The 22,435-nt window shown below is 32.6% G+C and overlaps 1 protein-coding gene across 1 annotated transcript; it reads right to left on the reverse strand.

Annotated features, from left to right (window-relative positions):
• Positions 1 to 957: 957 nt before the first annotated feature.
• Positions 958 to 22,429, reverse strand: LOC132717521 (uncharacterized). The gene is made up of 3 exons (XM_060701009.1): positions 22,221 to 22,429; positions 19,847 to 19,877; positions 958 to 3,721 (listed from the first exon to the last, which is right to left on the reverse strand). Exons 1-3 carry the CDS (start codon positions 22,377 to 22,379, stop codon positions 1,095 to 1,097), a joined length of 2,817 nt encoding a protein of 938 aa, XP_060556992.1. The 5' UTR covers positions 22,380 to 22,429; the 3' UTR covers positions 958 to 1,094.
• Positions 22,430 to 22,435: the final 6 nt, after the last annotated feature.

A 22,435-nucleotide genomic window follows, 5' to 3' on the forward strand; every position in this document is an offset into this window, starting at 1 on the left:
TCAGAGGGGAAGAGGAGTAGGATATTACTTTAAAGACCTGTCATGACTTTTTATGTTATAACTACTACTGGGATCTTAGTCACAGTTATATTTTAATAAATAAATTAAAGTGTCACCATTATTTTTGCATTTTGCGAAATAAATATAGGGAAGTGGTCAGATCCCATATTATCATCAACTAGTCTACTGTAACCCCATGTCAAAGAAGCTGAAATTTTAGGGGAGGCCGTTAGGGTAAGGTCTATACATGAGAATGTAACATAACCCTTATTAAACCTAGTTGGTGAGCCACCATTTAAAAGCACTAAACCTGTGTTTTCGACCCATGTCCAAATTTCCTTACCACTATTATATCCATACGAAAATACCCAGGTGCGCAACTACACATGCTGATCAACATTCCTGTTACATGTGACACAAGTTAAGGGACGGAAGGAAGGACAAGGGTAAATCTAAATGCCTGCCACTAAAGTGGAGGCACAATAAAAGTTAATTTTAGGGATGGACGCCAGATGAAAAGCGATCACAAAAGCTCACCATGTCACTTTGTGAAGGTGAGCTAACAAAAAAAAAAAAAAAGTTGCTCCTTCTGGAGTTTGAACCCATGCCCCTCAATTTCAATGCAGTTGACACCTAATTCCAAGCCTATTTGATTACTCTTCAAAGTGGAGGTATTATGCATTAGCAATGGTCAACCTTAATTAAAATATTACTCCTTCATATAAAGTTTGACAGTGATTCAAATAGCACAAACTGGAAAATAAATACATATAGTCTATGACTTAGTTCAATATTATGAAAATATATTATAGTCCTGTACAGTAGACTTTAAAATATAACTTAATGTTGCTGCATTAAAATGTGCCAAGTTCAAAATAAAAATCTATACTCTAGAAACTTAGAAAATATAAAAAATAATATAAATAACTTACTTTTATATAAAGAAACATCAGTCCATCCTTAACACTGTCAGAATGTTTCCTTATCTATGTCCTGCAGTAAATTTCTGATTAAAAATAAAAAATGATGTCTATTTCACCTGTCACTTGTCTCATAATCTATTTATAAATTGTTTCTCCCAAGTTCATTTAAGGTTACTCAGTACTTGTTATTGTTTTAAACTCAAACATGTACACTCCAGACTTCAAGGTGTCATCATAGGTGACCACAACATTGTCTGATTGTTTTATAAATGTTTTAAACTTTTTAAATTCTGTTTCTGGTTTTATATCACAACCATACATCCATACTGTCACTGTATGTGGTAGTTTGTTTATAACAGTAATGAGTTCATATAACACTGAACAAGACATTGTTATATGCCACAAGACAACACATTCAATATTGATCATTTGAGGTGACAGTGTTAATGATCTTTCACCTAGATTGATGTAATACAACCTAACATCTTTCACATGATATAACAATGATAATGTTTGTAACATTGTTTCTATGTCACTGGAAGATTCTAGATAACTACACTTAAATGTTTGTAGTTTACTGGCTGCTGGTAGTTGACTGAGATAAGATGACACAACACCAGGTTTATATAATTCACCTACATGACATACCTCTAACAACGATACATCCATATTTAATTGTGACACAGGTATCTCGCCCAATCCTAAACATCTTAGTTGTGAATGTTGAGACAGGTCAAAATTGAATCCCCTACATGAAGTATTCTTGTGATCACTACAGTATAAATTGTACAATGATATTTCTTTCATTGATTTTTTACTAGTGGGGAAATTTAACAATGTCTCCATTTTCTCGTGGGTCATAGTGAAAGAGTCTATATATAAACACTCCAGGTGTTGTAATTTTACCAGTCGTCCATTTATCTCTGCAGACAGCTGGCAACGTTCTCCTACAAATTTATGATTTTCCCATTTACTTGATATCACAGATAAACATTTTAAAGGGTTCAATAACAAGCTCATTATTTCCTCTTCTACAATTTCACCATTATAGTATAATTTCACTATATGTGGAAGGTCAGAAAGTGTAAACAAACTGATAATTTCTTGTAGACTACAAACACCTTTATTATCTATCATTATTGATTTTATATTTTCTTTATTTTGTTGACATAGATGTTGCAATTGTTTGAAGTAGTTTTCTTGTTGACATTTTTCATTAATGAAGAAATCTTGTAAACACAATTTGATGTCTTTGTTCTCCTGGCTTTCTTTGGCACAAGAAATGTACATGTCTTGTATGTCTTGTAATGGCTTATTGTACATGTAATTATAACCTGTCAAAGTTCTGTATTTCCTTGTTTTTTCATCATTGTTTATCACAGGCATCAAATCACTTGATATTGTAGACATTAATTTAGGGTTCATACCACTAATAAAGCCAAACACTTTTGACATGTCTAGAATATTTTGTAAACAGTTGCACTCTTCAAAGATCATTTTTTGAACTTCACTTGTATTTTGAAAACTTATAAATATTGCTGAAAAGTATTCCTGCACTGTTTTATGTGAAAATGAGATTTTAGAACTTTCATTTATTAATGTTTTCACAAAATTACTTTCTGATAATATTCCTGATAGACAGCTTGATTTCAAATCTTCTTCGTTAAGATATTTTTCTGCAACATTTTTATCAAAAACTAATGTGTGCTCCTTTTTCTTACTGAACAATGTATAAAAAGCTAGCTTCCCAATGGTCACCAGAAACGTGTAGTAACCACAGAAATGTTGATGTCTTCTGAAACATTCAGGAGCATTACTAGGGGATATTTCACACGATGAATGAAATTTTCCATGTAACTTTTCTGTTCTAGATAGAAGGAGCTGAATAATGCCTGTATATAATTCTACTACAGAATTTCCTTTTGGAATTTTTTCAACCCATAAACATATAAGATAGAGTAACAGGAGAGGGGTGTATACCATATCTTCAAGGTCATGGTCACTGATTGATTCTTCAAATCTACACACTTCATTTATCAGTTCACCATCTTGAAGGTTTACATTCAACATTTTCAGTGCATTAAGCTTAAACTGCCTTGAATTATCTTTGTTTAGTTTAACTAGCTCTACTGTTTTGTCCATTTGACTTGTCTTTAAGTTTGAGACTCCAAGCTTCCATGGCCGGGTCGTTGTCAAGATTACACACTTTTCACGTGCATATCTATGCGGAATACTTTTAGGAACTCTTGTACAATCGTTGTCAGGATGTGTCCATTCGTCTAGTCCATCTAATATAACAAGACATTTTTCATCACGTAGAATGTCCTTTAATAGTCCTTTTGGCAATGAAGATGAGCACGGAAGATATTGTATGACTTGTTGTTCAATCATGTCGTCGACATCACAGACTTTAGCTGAATCTCTCAATAGCACCAGAAATAAAAACTCAAAGCCAGATAAAGCCTCTAATTCTTCTTCTTTAAAATGCTTGTAATTTTCATCCTTTTTATGAGCTTGACACCATGTTATAGCGAGATATTTTGAAAATGCAGTTTTCCCAAATCCAGCGACAGCTGATAAATATATTTCCCGTGGAACTTTTCTACCACATGTAAACAGGTCCTGTAACGATTTGACTCTAGTTGTTTCTTTCCTTCCGCCTGATAGATAAGTATGTATGTCAATTTCTGGCATAATGTAGAACCCGGCTAAATGGATAGGGATAGCATCTGTGAGTGGTGAAAGATCAACTGTACTCTGGTTGGTGTTGTACCATGTTATAAGTTCATCTTTTAGTTCTGAAATAGAAATAATTCTCGCATTATCCATTTATAAATATAAAAATAAACTATAGATCTACTATACAATGTCATTAAAGTATATGAACAAAATTTTTAATGCTTTTAAATATATTTTTTCAGATCTAGCTCTACTGTACTGGCGATTTGTAGTGTCACAGTTTCAAATGCACTGAAAAAGACAAAATATCGTTAATCTAAATTTTGTAAATTAAATAAAACGATTTTAAGTTCACCTTAATATGAACATGTAGACTTAGCAAGATAAATTATAGAACACACGAAAAAAGAACCGTATCTTATTCATATTCGTCTGCTACTGTACTGTACTGTACGCTGCATATTTTAACTAACGAAGCAGACGAACACAAAATACTCTAATTAACTGAACTTAAACTCAAACAAAACATGTTTTTAATACCTATTTGCTGTATTTGCAGAGCACCTCACTTGAATTTTTTAAATAATCAATTCAGTCTGCATCTTAAAATTTTGAAAATCATAAATAATTTTTTGAGCAGCCTGCTGCTGTCTTTACTAAACAATGCACCGAAGGAACTCTTGCACTGGCTTAACTGTAATAAACATCTCAATCTAAAAATAGTTCATCTGACGTAGAAACAAGAAATATCTTTTGAAAAGATACACTGCCAAGTTTAACCACAGACAATATTTTTTAATGTTCAAAGTTTGAAACTAAAAATGAAAAAAAGGAACAGTTTATTTTAATTACATTGTTAGAAGGGAAGAATTTTATGCCTCCATTCTAGGACTGAAAGTGACGTATTTAGAGGTGCCCTTGCATGTGCGTCCGTGCACGCACACGTGCTTGCGTTCATGTGTAAATCTGAAAGTCCTTAAGAAAGAGTCAACTTTCTTTGTTACAGGACTGTTGATCAGCATGTAAAATTGTGCACCTGGTGTTTGTTTCGAGTTTCGAGATATGCCGTGCATGTAGATTATACTGTTCTATCTTTTTTAGCATATTTTAGGATATAGTTTTGAGATTTGAATTCTTAATATTGAGAAAAGTTACACTTTTATGACGTCACTTTGTTCGCTATCTAATGCATTCGTTTATGCCAAACCACTTGCCTCTAACCACTGTGGGTTCAAATCCCGTCAGGGACTTTGGATTATTTCATGTACGGAAGCTTTAGAACCAGCTAGCTTTCGGACCAATGTTGGTGGTGTGTCGAAACCAATCAAACAGACAAACTATCAAACTAATCTATTCGCTATTGAAAATGAAATACATAATTATATTGAATATTACAGCTTGAAACGACACCAAGGACTCCTGATAATACCAGGCTCCGAAGAGGAGAACAAGTGAAAGTGTTTTCATCTTTTAATTATGCCAATTATAACCCCCTTTAAATTGAAATTTTTCAAAGAAAACATTTGCAGTATAAAATAGAAAAACAAAATCCATATAGGAAGTCCAACACGGCAAAATTGACAATGTTGCAGGCTCGGTTTGTTTGAGCCTGTTCATGGACGGTACTGGAAAGTGCAAGTTACCGTCCACGCCCCTAGCACAGGCTTAAGCAGAATTCAACATATAAACACGAAAATGGTGAAAATTTGAATATAGAAACATCCGCAGATGTTTTCTTACGGCGATAATACTGAACATCAAATGTGACACAGTAGTGCCATTCCATGAAAAGCGACGTATGGTCCCCAAGTAGAGAATGCGTGTGCCCTAAATGAGAAAACAATGGGCGCAACTAAATAAAATGGACCTTCGAAAAGGGATCGAAGTTATGAAAACTGTGTTTTTTTTCCATAACCAGGTTCTGTCTCACGGTAAAAAGTATCAGACGCGTGGATATTTCGATTATCTGATCCTTTATTGTTCCTCTGTTTTAAAGGCATATTATGCGTCAGCAGTGCTAACATGTTTATTTCTCAAAAGCTTTATTTTACAGTTTAAAAAAAACATACTCATCTGCTACATGCATGAAATGTCTTTTGTGTCTCAAGCTCTGTTGGTAATTTGCTTATTTTTATAGTGAATATGTATTTTGTATAGAATTCAAATTCTACCTATTTTCACTTTTCTGCCTTTACGACACATTATTGCTTGTTCAGCTGTAAAACATCTAACATGCTCTAAACATATGTTTGACATTTCTTAAGAATTAAAAATATATGGATTTCTGAGGCATGATGTACCTTTAACAATAATATTAATATATCTACAATAGCCTTGAAATAAATATTTATTAACATATAACCGAAGGCTTGATATAACACTGAATTTACTCTGTATAAACCTAAAATAAATATAATGCTTTCGTTTTAAACAAACTCTCGAAATAATAACTCTGACATATCTTATGGATACCCACCACGACATCTGCAAAATATACCTTAAAATAGTTTATAAATAAATTGCTTACAAACAGTTATTCATATCCATTGAAAACATAATAAATCACGGTCGACAATCGCTGTCGAAAAGTCTAACACAATAATTAAATTTAGTCAGCTATAATACGTACTCATTCATCATAATTGAAAACGACAATAATTCTGAAATATATTGAGAAATAAGAAGGTTTATGATTGTGTCACTTATCTGAATAATCTGCTTATCAGAACTTATCCTTTCTTAATGCTTGGATGTATTAAACCTCTTTTGAGTGCATGTATTAAACTTCCTGTTTCTAATGTACATGTTCTTTTCTCTTAAAGACAAAATAAGTGCCCCTGTCTTTTCTAGGCGTTATATAATAATATGTTCACTTATTTCACACCTTATAATTATGATATAGCTTGTTAACTTTCAGTGTTTGAAACACGAGATGATCAAAATCAATCATTATCGGATCGAATTTTATCAATTTATTCCCGTGTCTGTTTTCACAGTCCAAATTATCCTTATCAAATGCATATCTTACAACATATTGCCAAATTTTTATTTTCATTTCCAAATAATTATATCAAATTGCCATAACAGATGATAACCCCATAGTCCCAAATATCTATATAATATACATATATAAAATACATATCGTACTCCTTAAAGCTTCAATTTCATGTTCTTAAAGAAAAATTAACCCTGCCAGTTTTTTAATGATACTATATATTCATATTGTGGCCTCCTTTAGTGTGTAGAGTTTAAAACATAACATTTCTACTTTGTATAAAGTTAAAATATGTTGATGTTTTAAAATTTCAAAGAGACAGCTAGAGGCTCGCATAATATAATTTTATTCAACTCGTGCAATAAATTCAGTATTGAACTTACACCCATTCAATATCCTCTATTTATTGATGGATGCAGTGTGTTCAGACACAAAACTACATGAAAATTTGCAGACTTTATTTTATGAAGAAATAATACCGGTCTTAGTGGTGTTTATCGGCTATTTAACACCGGTTTCGAGTTTTGACGCGTATGCATTGACCACCAAGGCCGTAGGCCTGAGTTGTTAATTTTTTCGCATCAAAACGACAAAACCGGTGTTAAATAGCAGTTAAACAGCGCTAAGACCGATATTTTTTTCGATTCTAACACGGCAAAATAAGGAAGATCACTGTTGTTTTTTTCAAGCGGAAATAGCTTCCGGTGCCAATTTTTGTATAACGCTGTTCGATTTTCGTATACTACTGTTGCTAATATATAGACTTATTAAACAAAAGAAATAATAAGAAAAAGTTTTCAACAATAAAAACTTACGTCTAAGAATGAATTGTATTGCACGGTGATAAGGCGTTTACCCCAACTTTTCCGCGCAACGTCAAAATACCATACTTCTGACCGAGACATCGTATCTTTCTGTCATACAAAACGGATGTCAAGACTGCATACGGCAAAAAAAACAGATGATAATTTACCTAAAACAATGTAAAATCATCGAATTTTTCATTCCATCGAATGTGTCATTTAATTTGAAGCTTATTATTCTTTACTACATGCAAAATGCTTCACTATCTAAGTCAAGATAGTGAAAACAGTTGGGGCATACTGTGAAAAATATTGCTTTGATTGTGAAACTTAAAACTTTCTAGTACGTATAGTTCATAGGACTCATCGACATGCAATATAGATATGTACATTATTATCGTTTTCAAGAACCAGTTACACCATTTTGATAACCTGGTTTTTGTATATATGGTAAGATTTTTATGTTTCCATGTGCATACTATAGGCACCGTACAACTAAAACAATAGTAAAATGTGGACACCGCATTATTCGTCCTTACGTAAATCACTGCATTTATTTTCTTTTCATTTTTTCCAGTAACGTCGATCCACGAGAGATATTTACATGTTGGGTTTATACATTTGAAGAAATTCGAAAAAAAAAACATATATAAAAAGCAATTTACTAATGTATTGAGACCACTGAACTTATCTTACTTGTATTTTGGATTACGACCTTCAAGTTTTCCATAAAATAACATTTTATTAATAAAGAGAAAGTGAACAGTCTTCTCCTTCAAATAAAACATATTTGTAAGTAGATATGTAAGTTTATTTCATGCTTTCCATTGTTTTATTTCAATATATCAGATGATTATATTCTGATAAACCACTAGTGAAATTTATAAAATATAATTTTCACTGTAGCCGGACTTTATCTGAATGCGGATGAAAAGAAAATCATAACCAAATGGAATAACAGGCAGAGATATATGCCGTCATATGTAAATTTGCTTATTTAGGAAAAGAATGTCAATGTCATTATACACCATGTGAAAAATTTAAAAAAATTAGAGAAATTTAACAATACTATATTTCAAAACTTATGATGTGACGTCATGATATAATGACGTCACAAAGGAGAATGCGCGACGTTACGCGGCAAAATCAGTAAAAAGATACTTAAAATCACTAAAAAAGCATAAAATAAAAAGAAAATTTATTTGTTTTACATATAAGATTGAAATATATTTCATTCGTGAACACCAGCTTTTATATTTTCACTTGTGTCTACGCCACTCGTGGGTGTTCACTGAAGTGAAATTATATTTCAATCTTACATGCAAAACAAACAAGTGAAAAGAAAGAAAACAAAGCCAGTTATTATCAGTCAAACGGAATAAAAATGCTGTGTTAGAATTCCGTGTTGTGCGGTGCTCCAATATGCATCTCAGTTAGACATTTTGCATCACATATTCCCAAAAATTTACAATGGAAACACACGCTTTTGTGTGGAACATTATTTTATGCTTATCCATTACATATAGATTCTATACGGGCTCGTCAGGTCATAGCAAAACCACATCGTCGTTAAAGCATGAGTACAAGTCATGTTAAGGTCGACATGTGTTAGTGTATGTGAGATATTATTTTGGTATTTTATGAAAAGAAAATATAAATAAATTGCTTTAAAAGGCGATGTAAACTATATAATGGAGGATGAAAACATAACAGCCGCATATACAAGTAGTTCCTAACCAGTGTTTATTGGCAATTTAACACCGTTTGTCTATAGTGACAATCGTGGAGTGTTAGAGTTGACGATATACATGAGGGATTATGAACAAGAGGGCCATGATGACCCTTATATCGCTCACCTAAAGGCACAAGTAATATTGTAAACAAAAACAGATATAGATGGATCTATTATCTAAATCTTAAAATGATAACATAAAGTGCATAATTGTATCTGAATTAGTTATTTGTGCACGTGAAAAAACATTACTTGTTGCTATTGAAAACAATAGTTACTGAACAAGTTATTGGTTTCTAAACAACATAAGTGATCTCCAAAGTGACTGAGCTATGAAATTCAATAGAAGAGACACTTGTTGTTATAGTCTGAAAGTCACTGGCCACTGGCTGCTATCTAAAATAAACAATGTTTGTCATGGAAGTCACTCGTTTCTATTGCAAAGACAATTACTGTTATGTAGTCACTGGTTGCTATGAAAGCCAATTGCTGTTATGGAAAGTAAACAGTTGCTATGTGAGTCATCAGTTTCTACTGAAAGTAAATGGTTGCTATGTGACTCTTTGTTTGCTATGGAAGTCACTGGTTCTAATGAAAGTCAATTAATGCTATGGAAAGTGTCTGTTTGCTATTGAAGCCAATGTTTGCTATTGAATGTCAATGATTGCTATGGAAACCTAGCGGATGCTATGGACAATTAATGGAGCCATGAGAGTCACTAATTGCTATTTGAAGTCACTATTTGCTATGAAGTCATAAGGTTGTTGCAGAAAATCACCGGTTGCTATGGAAGACTATGATTTGCTATGAAAGTCAGTGGTTTCTATGGAAATTCAGTGGTTACTGAGGAAAGTAAATGGTTGCAAAATAGGTTACTTGTTTGTATGGAAAGTCCAATGTTGCATTGACAAGGTACTCGATGCTTCGAAAAGTCGTTTGGTGCTAAAGAAGTGTATTGTTGCTATGAAAAGTCAATGGTTGCTACAAGAGTCTTTGGTTACTATGGGCTGTCACTAGTTTCTTTGAAAGTATATGGTTGCCATTGAAAGTTACCTGTTGCTATAGAAGTCAATGGTTGCAAAAGAAAGTCACTGGTTGCTATGAACGTGTATATTGTTATGGAAAGTCAATTGATGCTATGGAAGTCGATGGTTGGTATGGAAAGTTAATGGTTGCTATGTAAAGTCGCTGGTTGCTATGAAAGTCACTGATTTTTTATGGCAAGTTAGGTTAGTGGTTGTTATTGAAGTTAATGATTGCTTTGAATTATCAATGGTTGCAAAAATACTAAAAGGTCGCTTTGGAAAATCAATGGTTGCCATGAAAAGGCACTGGTTGCTATAGAAAAATAACTGGTTGCTAAAGTGGTCTATGGTCTCCATAGAAAAACAATGGTTGCATTGGAAGTCAAAAGTTGCTATGGAAATCTGGGACTTCTATGGAAGTCAGTGGTTGTTATGGAAAGTCATCGGTTGCAATGGATATTTATAGCTGCAATGCGAATTCATGTAGTGCTACTTTAGTCATTGGATACTACACGAAGCCACTTGTTTCTATCAGGGGCAAATTTTGATAATAAAAAGGCTATAATTTTAACAATTTTTGTAGAGCCCCCCCCCCCCCCCCCAGACAATGAATGTTATGTTTTATACCAAACATGTAAGCTTTATTTATAGTTTAAAAGAAGAACATCTTGTTTTGTTTATACTACATGTATAATATGAATATCAGGAAAATCAATGAGCCTTGGGCGCGCCACTTTTGACTCCAGGGCTTTTTGTTAACAAACTTTGTAGAGAGCCACTCGAAGCTATTTTGTGTTACATATCTAAGCTCTAGCTCATTGGGTTAGGTTTTTTATTATTGACGTTTTTTTCTCACAAAAAATCAGTGACAGGTGAGCTAAAAGTGAAAAAATGACAAATGAGCCGTGTCAAGACAAAACCAACATTATGGGTTTGCGACTAGCATGGTTCCAGACAAGCCTGTGCATCTGCGCAGTCTGATCAGGGCTATCAGTTTCTCTACTTAATTGTTATAGAGTTTGTAAGCGAAAAGAATGGATCCTGATCAGACTGCGCGGATGCGCAGGCTGGTCTGGATCCATGCTGGTCGCAAACCCATTATGTTGGTTTTGTCATGACACGGCTCAAATGTAGATTCACAAATTTAAACTATTTTAAGTCAAGCATGACGTCCCGCCTTTCTTTCACTGAATATTTACGAACTTCTGGACACTCTCCACTATGTTTCAATAAACAATGAAATCACGGCGCCCCTTCTAACATTTTCTATTTGTAATCAATTTTGGTATCAAATGAAAGATTACTTCATAAACTTTCTGTGAACCTTTAGAAATATAAATGAATTAAGTAAATGTTTTAAAATTTTTATTTCAAAGTGTATCTGATTTTCCTCTCAAAATCGGTACGTAAGAAAAACACGGCGTCCCCTCAAAACATGTTTTTGCTTCTTAATCAGTTTTGATCATTTTGGATTCAAATTAAAGATTGCTTCAAAAGGTGTCTGAATGGACCTTTCCGTTTTTTTTTTGTAGCGGAACATTTAGCCACACTTTTTCCATTCATTGCTAGGTCAACTGCTCACAAACATAACCACGTGTTCTTTTGTGCAAACCAGGTCAAGCAGTGACTATGTATTATCTCAGTGTAGCGATTGGATAACAAGTTAGCCAATTTACATAAAACTGTAAACACCGGAAAGGTCCATTAAAATTGAAAAATAATTAGACGTATTTAGTTTTTCGTTGCCAAGTCAGGTTACCTTCTGAAAACCACACTCCGAAATTCAGTAAGAAAAAACGTTGCCCCTACTTATTTTTTTAATTTCTTGATCAATTTTTATAACTATTTTATCAAATAAAAATATAAAAAAAAATACTTAACTACAACTTTAAATTCTTTGTTTCAAAGTTCATAATCTGAAATCTGGAAACAAAGTGATTCCTCGAAAGCAGTAATTAAATGGAAATTGCAGACTCAGTTTGAGTGAGCCTGTACTTGAGAGATAATAAATCAGTGCAACATCCAACATGCCCTCTAGCACCGGCTTGAGCGGTACTCAATTCTCAACACTTAATAATGCTGGCATCAGTGATCCCGAAGGACCAGAAAAATATTATAACACTGAAGTGAAGAGCGGGGCAACTTTTTACAGCTGCCACACAACACTTGATACCTGCTGTTATGAATTATAAAAATCTGGAAGCAAAGTAGTCCCCCGGAAGCATTAATCACAACAAAAGAACATGAAAATTGCAGGCTCGGTTTGAATGGTAAATCAGAATCTCTACTATGATGAAGTACAGCTAAATAAAGAAGGTTCAGCTATATTGGGAAGGCAAATTAATGCAGGCATTAGAAAAATTCTTGGAATTAATAGTTACAGTTCCAGACAACAAGAAAACAATTTCTCTACAGAACGTGTAAATTTTCGGAATGCCAACATCTGGCATGGATATGCTCGGCGACATCAACATCCCCAACAAAGATTCCGAATGTATCAGGGACCCTGGGATCCCTGGCCAAGGACAACAAGGATGGGACCACACCAGTTTTACTAAATGATGATCCTGATGAACCTGTACTGAACATTACTGATCAAAACCAACAGATAAATCAAAGCACTGAATGTACTGATGGGGAGGCTATGAGAGAATGTTTCAGACTTATAGTTTCTTTTCTTTTTGCTTAAAATATGCTACCAAAATAAAAAGATATGCACATTGCGCTATTTATCCTTACTGTTGTGTTCAACCATTCATATATATGGTTAATGTGGTTGACTATTCATTTTGTTAATATTCCAGAACATTTTATTGAGGTCTACATTCGGACTGTTAATCATGCAAATTTTGAAAAACCTAAACTGTCAATAATAAATGACATACCAGCAAGTATGACGACTGTTCATTATCAGATAACAATAACATTTTACAACTGACGGTTCCTTATCAAAATATTCTAGGACTGTTCATCATAAATACTTTATGTCATTTTGATATTATTGAATGATAATAACAACTGCAAGTGATGCAACATTTTTATTGAACATAAAAATTATGCACGTTTAGATGTACCATAATTGAGATCAATAAGATACTGTCTTGTGATGAGTATTAATATTTATGCTCTACGGACAGAAGGTTAATTGTCTTCTCCAGAAGCAAATCTCGAATAAAATCACGTTTCAGAAAATTATTCAAATTTCATTACTGACGGCGTCGGATAATATTAAAGCTAAATATTTCTTGAAAAAATACATATCTGCAAAGCTTATTCAAAACTGAATCAACCTAAGTGAAAATTGATCAGGAAGTTATATAGATCTTCTTGTTTTACCGCCAACACTCAACCAACTTATGGTAGTTAATCGATAGATTCCACGTGTATTTTTAAACCTCACTAGCTTGAAATATATACTGCGGAAAATCTGTTGTTAACCGGGTGTGCGGTTATTACGTAGGGTTTTCCCTGTCGACCATTTCCCGCAAATAGATGAGAACATCGAAGCCGTCAGTGCTATGAATGGTGTTATAAATGGCGTGTTTTGGAAGTTTTTGTTGAAACTTCTCCAAATCCCTCCAGAGGCGTGTACGTCGCGGAGAAGGCACACGGAAGGTCATAGTCAAGTCATCATAAGTACCAGAGGTGATTGGTTGACCTGTCGTGACTTACTCTGGAGGTTTGGCGCTAATAGATGCCGTTTTTGTTGTCGTCAGTCAGACAGTTGATGCCTTGACGGTATTTTCGTCTCCTTTATCACCAAAGAACGAAGAATGGGCTTCCAGGAAGAATCTGCTTGAAAAAGACGTCCCAGATGCTATAATCTCGGACATATGGTTATTCCGGCACCGAGTATAAATAAACTTAAAACACACACACTTTTGTTGAAAACAAAACAACAACACATTTTCTGTAGTAATTTTTCAAGTGTTGTAAAATGAATAAGAAATTCCTCTTATGCCGCCGATTATTTTTAGAACACAAACATAAAAGTTCTTTTTTTTATTTTTCAAATAAACATTTATCACTTCAGCGCGCGCAAATATCGTTTTCAAATTAAAGTTTCGTAAGATATGTTAATGACTTCCAGATGCTCGACTGTAAGTAATTTGTATATGTATGCGGTTTTTTTTTTAAATTAAAGCTTCTTATTCTTTAATATTTTTTATGTATCTCATAATCTGTATTGAAAATTTGAATTTTATTACACATGGACTATCAAATTATGATGTATGCCCTAGAATTGAATAAACTTTCTAATTACACAATACGGGGTCATACTGATCTTTGCGTCTTTCTCTGAAATAATTATTTCCTTGTTAAAACATATTTGACCACATATTTCTGTCAATTAACTGTTCACTTTACTTCCGATTTTTGTTGTACGGAACACATGTTTCTATTTGTGTTTTCTAATCAATTCGAATCTATAATCAGTTTAATGGGATCACCACCGGGTAAACGACTACTAGGTACTTTGGTCATGTTTTTTACCCAAAATATTTGAATGTTTCTATTGGGATTAAAATGAGCATAGTTAACTAAACAACTGGTTGTATAAATCCCTGACCTGTCTAATTCTAATTATGAGATTAATTAGTGAATATATAAGACTTTCACTACAAAATATTCCTAAACAAAAGAGCACATGTTTAAATTTATTCCTATACAAATAAAAGATCAGAGTAGGGATCTGTCAATTGCCAAAAATACTTTTATGTTAAAAGTTTGATTAATGAATTATGTAAGATGAAAATATAAGTATTGCTTTTTTTATTTTGCTAATGTAAAATGTAATATTGTGCTGGAATTTTATCGGAGGGTCCTTAGGGGTTTTGTAGTTAAATAGTTTTTTTTTTTTTTTTTGGCGATAATGGTTCAAGTAAAATAATGATTTCAAACTATATGTTCATCGCCATCAGTGAATTTTTAGTTAAATGTATGCAAAATATTTACTAACAGATATATGATATAGCGGTTTATGAGCGTTTTCCGCGTACAGCCTCCTGGGGTGTCCTAATAAGTTAGTTTTCCTTAGTTATCACGCAAGCATGATCCATGTCTCTGATGTAAGCGACAGTTTACAATTATTTGTCTTTAAAAAATATTAAGGACTATTAATGGTTTATAACAACAAGAGAACATGCATGATATTGAGAATACGGTGTTGCAACGTTCTAGTTAATGACCCGTCATAAACAGTTGGTCGCTGCGTAGTAATTGGAAAATTGTTATCAAAAATAATAAAGAATATTTGCCACTTAATTAAAGCATTTACTTATAAATTTTCATTTATGCTTTTTGTTAAAAAATATTGATAAAGTTATTATTTTGAAGGGTTTTAATACCAGAACTATTTATTACAGACGTACGTATGCCTAAACCTGATTACCGCGGCAGTATGACGTCACGGAGTAGTGTTTTAAACAAAAATCAAGAATTTTTCAGAGAATTATTATTTTTACAAATTGCAGATATGAAATTAAAGAATGAAAATATTTTCATATTGTAAATGTCTGTGATGAGTGATGAGTCAGCTTAGAAAAAATCAAGGTACTATTTTTTGACCTGATTACCGCGGCAGTAAGATTTGACGGACGGTTATTAACATTGGGTCGGCATAGCCTCCCCAAAAACCATATTAAACAAATTTCTGAAAATCTAAATTCTATGGAATATGATGAAAGAACAGATTTGCCTCATCAAACTTTGAGTGAAATAACATTCGACAAAAAAAGGAATTAACTTTTTTTCATTTAAACATTCACTACCTGTACCCTAAACTAAATGATATCAAATATTTAGGACATTGACATATTAGGTCTACAAGAAACTTTCCTCAGTGATGATTTTGCTGACTCAGAAATATCTTTAAACAATTATCAACTCTTTAGACGTGACAGAAAATCAAATGGTGGTGGACTTGTTTTGTTTGTTAAAAATTCATTACCATGTGAACTAAGATCTGATTTACAATCTGAAAATATTGAATCAATTTGGCTCGAAATGAAACTTGAAAAGCAAAACCTTTTTTGGTAGGTAACATTTATAGGCCACCTTCATCATTAACTTCATGGAATAATAACATTGAAGAAATCCTTGAAAAAATATTTGTTGAAAACAAAGAAATAATTCTTTTTGGAGATTTTAACTTTAATTTTGGAACTACAGGTTCAAATTACTCAGCATGGAATAATATTATAACTACATTTAATCTGTCACAACTTATAACACAGCCTACAAGAGTTACATCAACTATTATTGATCATGTCTATAGTAATCAATCACAAAATATATCATACATTACTGTCCCTATACTTTCTATTAGTGACCACTTTCCAATAATTTTCACAAAACGAACTATCAAAAATGTTTAAAAAGGTCCAATGCATCTTACAATCAAATACAGGTACTTAAAGAACTTCAATGCTGATAAATTTCTAGATGATCTGTCAAAACAACCATGGTCCCTTATTGATATGTTTAATGATCCAGATGACGCTTTAGACACCTTTAACAAATTATTTTTAGAAACTCCTAATATACATGCTCCTTACAAACAAAAAAGAGTAAAGCATAAAAATCAAACTGATTGGTTCAATGAGGATATAGCAAATGCAATACATAACAGGGACTATGCAAAAAAGAAAAATAATGTTGATATCTTCAAATATTGGAAATTAGAAGTGAAAAAACTCATTCATACAGCAAAAAAAGATTTCTTTAATTATGAGATAAACTCAAATAAGAAAGATTAAAAAAAACTGTGGAAAAACTTGAAAAACCTATCAGGCAAAACAAATGTTCAACAAAATTCTTATATAAATGATCAGAATGGTTTACCGATAACTGATCCAAAATTAACAGCAGAAACCTTTAATACTTTCTTTGCAAGCGTATTTGAAAAAGCTGAAAATGTATTAGAAGGATTGTCACATGAACTGAAAACTGCTTTACAAGAATCGGTAAAATCCAAAATTCCAAATCAGTCAAATCAATTTGAAATCCCTTTTGTTGACTTGAGCTATGTAAATCAGAAACTCAATAGTCTTGATGCCACAAAAGCAACAGGCCTAGATGGCATTGGTGCAAAATTCCTAAAAACAGCAGCTGATGTCATAAGTAAACCTCTATGTAGTATTATAAATTTAAGCATAAAAAGTGGAAAATTTCCAACACAGCTAAAACAGTCAAAGGTAACACCAATTTACAAAAAAGGAACAAAGGTAGACAAAAATAATTATAGACCAATTTCAGTACTTCCTCTTATATCTAAAATAATTGAAAAACATGTATCAGACCACTTAAAGCTCTATTTAGAAACAAACAATTTACTTTACACTGCTCAATCAGGTTTCAGGGCACATCATTCATGTGAGACAGCTCTTACAAATATAATTGATAATTGGATCAGTGCTCTGAATGATGGCAAACTTGTCGGAACTGTTTTTCTAGACTTATCAAAAGCCTTTGATTTAGTAAACCACCAAATTCTTCTAGAAAAACGACCTTTCTATAATTTCTCTTCACATGCTATTAATTGGATAAGATCTTATCTATCAGACAGGTCACAAAAAGTAAATGTCTCTGGTGTTTTATCTGAACCAGCTGAAGTCGTCTCAGGAGTGCCTCAGGGCTCAGTCCTTGGGCCCCTACTATTTTTGATATACATTAATGACATCCATCTTCATGTTAAACAGTCAACTACTGATATGTTCGCAGACGACACTTCCCTAACTTCTACGGGAAGTACTTTAAAGGAAATGAATGATAATCTTCAAACAGATCTTGATAGTGTTAGCACATGGTGAAGGCAAAATGCAATGATATTAAATGCACAAAAAACTAAGGCCATAAATTTCTCTATAAAAAAACTAAATCAAAAAATTCCGAGTCATCTACTCTGCACCTTCACAACAAAGAGATAGAATTTACAGACACTGAAAAACTTCTAGGAGTCCATGTTGACAAAAATCTTAAATGGAAAACACAAATTCAAAATACTATTAAAAATGCAATTCACAGCTCTATTTGCTTCTCAGAATCAAACAGTACCTTGATCTCCACTCAAGAAAACTCTTTTTTAATGCTTATATTCTGCCACATGTTGACTACTGTTGCACTATTTGGGGAAACTGCAGTAGAGAATTACTTTCACAAATTGTCAACTTTCAAAAAAGAGCTGCAAGAATTATTTTAGACAAAAGTTTTGATAATCCATCAAATGTTTTATTCAAAGAATTAAACTGGATGTCTTTTGACAAAAGAATTATGTATAAAAAGGCAATCCTCATGTATAAATCTATAAATGAACCATCCTTTCCTGTTTATATGAAAAATAAATTCCAAACAGTAAATGACAAACATGACTTTAACTTAAGATCTATACAGAATGGAAAACTAACTGTACCTAAGCCAAAAACAGAATTTTTTAGCAATCATTTAATTACTCTGGTCATGTGGTATGGAACAACATACCAATACATGTTCGAAATTCTGATACCCTGAGGAAATTTCAAGCCTCCTATATCCAATGGCAATTTTCTAACTAAATTGATTGTACATAATTATTGTTTCCAGAAACAATAATTTAATGTTTAAAATAAAAAGTATAATAAAAACTGTTATTAGAACAGCCCTATAAATGTCTAATTCTTCAACATTTATCTACTTTTTTGTACTTTCCATGCTGAAGTTATGAAAATGTCACTTCTTCTAATGTAAGAAGAAAAAAAATTGTTTACTTATTTATTGTATTGATATGATGTTTAATGTACATGTACATATTTATGTTGTCTAAATGTTGATTGTGATTGTATTTTATGTTGTTTTGTATATACTGAGGCCCGCATGGAAGATCGGGAAACTGAATGTGTTGGCCTCATTAAATAAAGTCGTTACTTACTTACTTACTTACTAGTATGTACATGAGAGATAAACAAATAAATCCAACATCCCTAACGCCCCTAGCACCGTCTTTAAAACCACACTTATATGAATTTAAGACCATAAGCTTCAAGTATATCTGAACAATATGCCTTATCAAAGATTGCACATATGTGTAAAAGAAAAGGATTTTTTTGATTTCGGAAAGGACATCTCGGCGCCCGCTTTAAAATCTTAATTTATTATAACAGAGTTACTCTGTTATGATAAATTAAGAGTAGGATAGTTTATATTTGAATAATAAATTTGTATTTTCTCTGGCGGATGTTGAAACAAAATACTTTGCCACAATTAATGAATATAACTTTTAATATTCTATGTTTGTATTCTTTTAAACTAATTCAGCAGTACATCGATTTTGACAATTTTCTAAATCTATGATTCATGAAATTGATTTTGGGCAATAATCAATTTGTTAAGATATTTATTGTTCTCTTTCAATAAAAAAAGTTGTTTTACACTCTAGTTGTTATATAAAACCTCACTCAGTCTCAGCAAGCTTGACGATGTAACGTCACATTTTACTATTTACACAGGCTCCTGATCAACATACAAATAATGATGTTTCCTTTTTACCTTATACTCAAACTCAGCTAAATTGTTGACAGTTCTGTTAGTACCAGCATAGTACGTGATAGCCATAACCATTAAAGTAACTTTTAGATCTCATTATCTTAATAGATATAACTTAAGAAGAAAACATCAAGTTATTATTTAAAATCATAAAAGATGAATTTATTTACCTTGAACTTTCATCTTTCGGCTTTGCAACCTCTGTAAAAATAAAAACAGATAAAATTATTATATTAAGGATAGTTGTTTTTGTAATATGTTTGAATAAGGTCACAAAATCTTTAAAAATAACATAAAAATGAAATCTAAATTTCCTCTCATACAATGACAATAATCTAAAAAGATTAGATAGTTTGCCTGTAGCTCTTCCTTGTGGTCCTTTACAAAAGTTATAAAATTAAAGTATAAAGTATGTCCCTTGGGCCAAGCTTGGTCCAGCCTATGGCCCCTTTAAGGTCACTTAGTTTATATAGACATACATTGGACAATACATGTGTGTCTTCTTTAGTAAAACAGCAATGTTCGTGACGTCTACAGAATGTATATCTAAATTGCCCGTCTTAGAGGTCGTTTCCATAGACGTGATATCAATAAAGTCTTAAAAACTTCTTTTTGGTACCTACAATGACAATAGTGATATAAATCATTACGTTTGGTCTTAATTCGGGTACTTAGTGTATATAAACTTATTTAAGAAACTAAAATACAAAAAAACTTCAAGTATACAGAACTGCGTTGCCAAAATCTTAGATATTTGTAATGTACAAGTAGCATTGCCTAGTAGACCTTTACAACACAGCTGTGTAAGTCATGCCATTTTTGTTAAGAATGGCCCTGCCCTGGGGGTCACTTATTTAACATAAAATTGTAATAGAAAGTCTTTTTTAAAAATTTCTTTTTTAGAAACTAGAATGCTCAAGAGATAAATACAGAATGCCTGGTTGAAGATATGAATGAAGGTTTTATAATTCATGTTTCTTTGGTGAAAAATTGGCCGGCCATGGGAGTCACTTAGTATGCATAGGGTTGCAAAGTGAAAAGGCTTTAAAACATCTCGGAAACTACAAAGCCCCAAACTAAAATATTGTGCATGTATTACCACCGTCAAGGCATATACAAATGTTAAAACGATTGTAACCCTTAGGTTAAAATTTGTCTCTATTTGGGGGTCATTTAACTATTTAAGTTCTTTTCCGAAACTACAATGCCCTGCTGAGCTTTTATGTTTTGCATGCAGTATTGCCCAGTTGGCCACTTCAGAATTAATTTACATAGTATGTCATGTCATTTTTGCCAAAGATGGTCTTGTCACAAGACATTGACTTGTGTTCTAAAACATTATTTAGAAAATCATGATACTTTTGTCAAAATTGACCCGTCGAATGAGTTACCTATTTTTGTATCATATAACAATTAAACTACAATTTTGAATTCTGAAGTAAAAACTGCAATGCCAAGATTTTATAAAATGATGTTTTTTGTAAAAACCCCAAAATGAGTTTTGTATCGATTTCGCAGATATATTATCAGATTAAAAACCAGATATTTGCCTTCAGATAGTTTACATCGGTACTTTACTATATGAAGTTAAAAAACAATGAAAGATGGCCGGTTTTTAAGGTCGTTGACTAAAATAGCTTGCCAATCACCCTTGACGTTTAAATCCCACTAGGGGCTATGCATTCTTTCATTTGAGGAAAGTGTCAAGCTATCTATCGGAACGGCAAGGGTTCTTCTCAGTCAAGTGCCCACTCGTGCCCGAAATAATGCATGAAGGGCCACCTGAGGTCTACCTCCAACATTAAGGCTGTAAATTGGCTTTATGACCTCTACTGCTTTGGTGTTTTGGTGCGACGTAAAGCCCAACCCAAACAACCCAAAAAAAGACAACAATTAAAAGTCTAACTATTCATCCAAGAAAACCACCATTTTATTATTTATAAGGAGGAAAGTTTTGTTCCTATGACCGTCTAATGTATTCATTTTAAGGGCATTTAAAGACAATGTTCTTAATTGAATAAGTTAAATAAATAAAAGGGATATTCAGGCAAATAATGACAAAATTTATTAAAATGATCTCATGTTATCAAATCACGCTAAAATAACATTTCTTGAAGTCCCAACATGAATTTATGTTTAAATTTTATAAATATCTTTTGGGTTTGAAACATAAATATATCTCAATATGTTGAACAAAATTTAGACGCAAAAAAGAATCACCGAATAGTTTAAAAACAAGTCATTTGACTTGAACAAACCCTTGAAATTACTATAACAGATAGTGTGGATATTGTATGATTTGAACAAGTCAAAGTCATTCATTTGACATGTTCTTTAACGTTTCCAGAGTTCACTGTGACATAACTACGCGGGTGAAGTTAGAAAGCCACCATTTTATTCTTTATATGGAGAAAAGTTGTGTTCCTTTGACCGTCTAATGTATTCATTTTAAGGGCATTTACAGAATAACTAATGCAAAATTCAAAACTAAGAAATTAAAAATTTTCCTGTGTCTCCCTTTAATATGAAGTGTTGAAAACGAACCTTGGTGTGAACAGCAGAGGAAGCTATTCTTGTTGCTCTGATTATACTGCTTTTAGCCCTTTTCACAGATTTTGCAATTTCAAATTTACCATCATCAATATTCCGTTTTAATTGTTTCTCGGCTGTGTTTATTTCAGATATGGCAACCCTTTTCTTCATAGAAACTGTTCGCTTGGCAGCTATGGCGACATTCTTAACTTCTTTTTGAACAACCA

Source organism: Ruditapes philippinarum, unplaced genomic scaffold (assembly GCF_026571515.1).
Source record: "Ruditapes philippinarum isolate M1 unplaced genomic scaffold, ASM2657151v2 ctg21354_1_1_1_1, whole genome shotgun sequence".
In the NCBI taxonomy this organism is placed as follows: domain Eukaryota; kingdom Metazoa; phylum Mollusca; class Bivalvia; order Venerida; family Veneridae; genus Ruditapes; species Ruditapes philippinarum.